General features: G+C 43.7%; 1 protein-coding gene across 1 annotated transcript in view; it reads right to left on the bottom strand.

The window, feature by feature from the left end:
- Positions 1-5,958, bottom strand: part of Adamtsl3 (ADAMTS like 3) — a 497,024-nt gene that overhangs the window by 214,678 nt on the left and 276,388 nt on the right. Inside the window, exon 9 of the mRNA XM_023712415.1 lies at positions 3,876-3,987. Within this exon, the coding sequence (XP_023568183.1) occupies positions 3,876-3,987 (112 nt within the window). The remainder of the gene's footprint in view (positions 1-3,875; positions 3,988-5,958) is intronic.

Here is a 5,958-nt window from a genome sequence, read left to right as displayed (position 1 = left end):
CCAATAAATCAGAACCACTGCAACCAGGGTCCAGGAAATCAGTTTATTTATTTATTTAGAAATCAAGTTTTAAGACGTTCAGGTGTTTCTAAGATGACTAAAGCACATGGCCAAGACTGATACCAACTGTTTTAAGGGGCTACGCTTCTCTCAGCAGCGGTGACTGGCACATTGTCATGCACTTCCTTTACGGGCTACCCAGACCTCAGGCGTGGCTCTGTGACTCGTCCTCTTCAGTTCATTCTGCTGTCTCCTCATTGTTGTCGGAGCCCTGTGCCTGATCTTCCCCTCTTTCTCCTTGCTTTTTTTCTTCCCCCTTTCTTCCCTCATTTCAATCTTCTTCTCTTCTCCCAGGTGCTAAGTGATTAATTATTTATAAACACTGCTGTACATGCACCCATTTTTAACCTAATTGGTAGCGTGTTCTCCATCTTGCTCCAGTTTCTTTTCTTTCATTCAGTGTTACGCCTCAAGAGCTACCTGCATGTGGGTGAATATCTCCTTCATAGCAGCCCACTGTTTCTTCTGTTAGGTTTTGCTCACCTGCCTCTGAAGACGCCAGATCTTTACAACACTGATACATTTTGCAACTGGGAATTAAGAATTGTCAATATGGGAAGGAACACAAAGGAAAGAAGCAACCTTGTTCCTCACTCACACCCTATCTGAACAGTATTTGAGAAAAGTGAGTGCTCCAAGACGACAAATGCCACAAATCTGAGGGGGGGGGGGGAACACCTAAAAATGATACTTTCCTTTCCTGAAAGATTGGCTCTAGGTTTACTGTCACTATATAAATGTCATGTCAATTTAACTTCTTTACAGCTAAAATCTCAGTCTCCACTAATCGGTGTAGAAGTCTGAAGACACATTTAAAGTTCCGACTGTCAAGAGGAACCTGATTTTATAAACCGCCAGCAGCTCCATTCCAGACCTGGCTCTGGAGTAGGCTGAGTGCGGAGAACAGGCTGGTGTGTGTTCCGACAAGCAAGGTCACAACCACAAGAAGGAAAATCCAGCTGGAGTCAATAAAACCTTCCTTGGGTGCCAGGGTTGCCCGAAAGCCACAGTATCAGATGGCCAGGGTGTTCCTGGTCCTCCCTCCAAACTGTGCTCAAGGGCTCCGTGCAGACAATTAATTACAGACAAACCAGCAGGGTGACTCCAAGTGCCCATTAGAGACCAGAGAACAAATTTTCTTGTTATCCAAAAGTCTCTGAAATGCCATTCACACAAATTATGTAGATTTGATTACTAATATAATTACATTTGGGTAATGCTTTCCTTATGGGTTTTAGAGGTATATTTTTATTTTCCCCAAAATGAGTACAGAATGAGATTATAGCTCCTTCAGTCAGAGAAAATCTTCACCCTAAATGGAAACATACTTCTAAAAGCAGGAGAAAGGAGATGCAGGTGTTTATAATTTAGGGAGAAGAACTAATCTCAGTCTTTAATTCTATTGCAGTTTCAAGATAATGTCAAGCAAAGAAAGAAGGCAGGTTGTGGAAAAGAGGCTTTTGGGCAGCCCCGCAGCACTCCGTGTTCTCACATGTTCTACTATATGTGGAGACCTTCATGCCGGGCTGCCCACACACACATGTGGCTCCAGCAGGACCGGCTGCCGGACACCTGAGTGTGGCCAACATCTGTTTCCTTCTAAGAATGCAATCAACTGGAAGATGTTGCATCCTACTATCTAGATGGTCCCTCCCAGAGCCCACAGCTTCTCTTCTGTCTTCTGGGTCCAAATGGCAACATCCGTCTGAATAACTGGGTATGAAAATCAGGGATAAACTAAAAAGAGAGAATGATCATTTCTCCACAGTAAAAGCTGCCCCCATCTCCTCTGGGGTCCAGAAGAGATGCTGTCTGCCTTGGCTCTGTGGCCCACCTGCCTCTGAGGTGACAGACGTCAGCTTCTGAGTGTCACACTCAGGTCTGCCCACCTGCTCTGGACACACTTTGTTCCCTGTGACCATTCAGTCGCATGTATGGCGTCATTACCGGTGGGACTGGGAAAGCTACAAGGGACAGCTAGTGCGCTGCACCCTCTGCAGGGGCACTGTGAACGTTTAGACTTAGGTTCTGACACAACAAATATCCCCCATGTCCTCTCAATGCCAGGCACTGGGCTGTCTGTGTGAACACAAGTCATCTCATTTTATCCCTCAAAGGAGAAACTGAGGCTAAGAGATGGGGCTAATTAGACCCTGGCAGTGTGTGAAGTGCCAGTGTTCCCCACAAAATTGCTTGCCTTCTCCTTTTAGGGGAAGCCTAAATCCTAGAAGGCAGAGGCCTGGCCTGCATGCTCTTAGGAACCTCACCTCAGCTGAGGAGTCTCCTTGACGTAACTGCAGTTCAGGACAAAGCCAGAACTCTAGCTCTGTTGCTGACAACCTGAGGTGGTACATTCCCTGTAATTTTGGAGGGAAGCAGGGAGCCGGCGCTGGCCAGGCTGGACTGATGGAGGCCAATCTATTGTAGCTCTTCACACATGACCATCCCTGCAACAGTGCAACCTGACGCAGGGGCAGTGGGTGGCTCCAGGAACACTCAGAGGTGAAGTCATCAGAGCATGATGCTGGTACCCAATAGATCTGGACGCCCACTGTCCTGCTCACAGGTCCAACAACCATGAGTAACTTCTGTTCCTTTCTAAGGTTCCATTTTACTCATGCATAAAACACAGGGGGCAACATGCAGGAGACTTTTCTTGCGATTTGTGAAGAATAAATGCAATAGTCCTGCCTGACACAGAGCTTGCCATGACCTACATGCCTAGGAGTCTTGGCAAGCAGCAGCCCACACCACCTGAAATTTCTTGTGATTCATGCCTTCTAGGTTGTCCTCACTCACAACCTGTTACTCCTCTATTTCCAAGTTCAGTTCAGTTTCAGAACACACAAGTTATTTTAACCAAGGCTGTGGTACCCCATTTGCTCCAGGAGTTCACCATTTTTTTTTTTGCACTGAAGGGCTAATTATCTACTGAAAAGACATCTTGTAGCATGTGTGGAGCTCTGGGTCACACCTGCAAATAAATTCAATGACCTGTGAAACCCTTTAATTAAGCGGTGGTAAGCAGGTCTTTGCCCTTGTTAATCAGAACCAGCAAGGCCACAAACTCAAAGTCACTTGATCACTCTGCCTCTCAGAAGTTCCATGTAAAATTAAAGAGTGCACATTTTAAGGACACTTGAGAAGAAAACACATGCAAACATGTTACCAGCTTTGGACTGAAGGTAAAAGGTATTTTCCAAACTCAATTTTCCCCCTTGCCTTCAGGAATAAAAGCAAAGCACATTCATTAATGTACTTCAGGCTTCTGAGCAAGGTGCCCTGTGGTTAACTTTGCTGTTTTACAATGCTAGAGATTGAACCCAGGCCCTCCCCCACTGAACTACATCCCCAACCATTTTAAAGCATGTTTCATATATTTGGTACAGGGTCTCAGTACACAGCTTGGACTTGTAGTGATCCTGTTTTCAGCCTCCCCAACACTTGGATAACAGGCATGTGCCACCATTCCTGGTCTTGGTGGCCAGCTCAGCATGCTCAGCGGTGGAGCTAGCATGGCATGCAGTGCCAGGGATTGAACCCGGGTCCCTGTGCTTGCCTAAGCAGGTGCTTAGTCTGCTGAGCTATCTCACCAGCCCTCTTTTAAAGCAGATTTATTCTTGTTAAGTTGGTAAGGCGCCCAGGCTAGGTTCAAATTTGCTCTCCTCCTGCCTCTGCCTCTCAGAGTGCTGCGACGATAGGTGTGCACACCACCAAGCCCAGAGACCACATCTATCTGAAAGCTCATTTCAAAAATGCCCATGTAATTTCTAACTCTGAGCTCAAACTATCCAGGAATAAAGTCTGTGCCTCACCTCCTCCACATGTCACAGTGCAGGGAAAGAAGTCAGTTTGTCTCCACTGGTGACTGATGGGCTGGTAAAAGAAGAACTGGACCACGCTGTCTTTGGCCACCGTGTACCTGGTCTGGACAGAGAGAACTATGACACAAACATCTGCATAAAGTGAGCAGGCGGAATCCACACCTTCTGAAATGCCATCAATGTTCTTTCCTTACATCTGCCCTCATGGATCACAAACACATCATTCCAGCATAGCAGGATTCCGAGCATTGGAAGGCACAATAGCATGTCACTTTGACTTGTCAAAACTAAGGGCTTAGAGGACTCTCGGCAAATCCCCCTGGGATGATTTTTCCAGGTAATTCCATGCCTGTGAATGCATTTACAAAAATGAATGTGGATGATTTTGTTCGCTTATTTGACAGGTTTTTTCCTTCCTTACACATTTGATTTTAATTTCCAAGAGAACAGAGATTGAGACCTAGTCAGGCTTTGCTGACCACAGTGCACATACTTGGAATTCTTAGATTTTCAGTAATAACATCTTTAAACAGCTCTTCCTGAAAACTCTTCTAGAGGCACACATGGGAAAACCCACTCCAGAGCACATAAATTCACAGGTATACACAGAGACCACTCATGGACAGAAAGCTATCCAGTGTGCAGAGTTCAGTGCTACTCAGAGTGAATCAACATTGCAGACTGTGGCAGGTTCTCTACCTACTTTTTCCTTTTCTTCTGTTGACTGAACATATGAATGAACTATTGAAAACTCCCAGGGTGTAGCATAAAGAGAAGAAGAAATACAAAAATTAAGCTCTCAGAGCATAGATCCAGAAGTGCCAGCACACACGTGGAGCTCAAGACTAGATATCTGAAAATCCCCAAGGAAGCAGTTTTAATTGTTTTTTTTCCACAGACAAATAATAAGTACATACAGTAATGAAGACACTATATAGATCAATTTAGCCACTCCACAATGTATGCGTACTTCCAAACCTCATGTTGTTCACTGTAAGTATATATGATTTTCATTTGTCAATTTAAAAAACTTAAAAAAATCATTCTGAGTATATTGGTTCTGCCTATTCATGAATAGGGGTATCTTCCCTTCTGATATGCTCTCAAGGAAAACTACTTTCCTTGTGTCCTGTAAGTCCCAAGTAAGAGACCTCTACAGTTTTCACTGTAGAGGTCTCTTACTTCTCTGGTTAGGTTGATTCATAAGTGTTTCACTTTTCTTGATGCTATTATGAAAGGTATTGTTTTATCTCTCCTGAGTTTCATCTCTCACAATTCATCTCTCCTGATTTAGTTATTGGTCTACAGGCTGCTAATTTTTGAGGGTTGACTTTGTATTTTGATATGCTACTGAATTTTGTTATGAATTCTAGGAGGCTTTTGGTGGAGTTTTGGGGGGTATTCTGTCTAGAAGATCATATTATCTACAAATAATGATAATTTAACTTTTTTCCTTTCCTATTAATAGCCCTTTTATTTCTCATACCTGACTGTACTAACTAAAGTTTCAAAAGCTATACTGAACAGGGCTGGTGACAGTGGGTATCTTTGTCTTGTTTCTGATTTTAAATGGAAAGATTTCAGTTTCTCTCCATTTGATATGATGTTGGCTGCTAGGTTTTTGTTGTTGTTTGTTTTTTGTTTGTTTGTTTGTTTGTTTTTGTGGTACCAGGGATTGAACTCAGGGCCTTGTGCTTGACAGGCAAATGCTTACTCTACTGAGCTATCTCCCTAGCCCTGGCTGCTGGTTTGTCATAGGTACCTTTTTATCAGTTTAAGACAAAGACCTTCTATTTATATTTTCTTTGGGCTTTTACCATGAATAGAGGTTGGATTTTATTGAATGCTTTTTCCACATCTACTAAGATGATCATGTAATTTTTTATTTGTTTCTGTTTATATGGTGTATTGCCCTATTGATTTGCATGTTGAGGCATCCGTGCATCCCTGAGATGAAGCCTACTCAATCACAATATATAATCTTTTTGATGATATGTTATGATAGGTCATGACAAAGTTTCCCAGGCACCCTACCCCCAAACTCTCTCCCCCTTGGCCCCAGGCAGAGCCAATC

The sequence above is a fragment of the Octodon degus genome, unplaced genomic scaffold (assembly GCF_000260255.1).
Source record: "Octodon degus isolate 3935 unplaced genomic scaffold, OctDeg1.0 scaffold00002, whole genome shotgun sequence".
NCBI classification, from domain to species: Eukaryota; Metazoa; Chordata; class Mammalia; order Rodentia; family Octodontidae; genus Octodon; species Octodon degus.
This window is presented reverse-complemented; position numbering and strand designations above follow the sequence as displayed.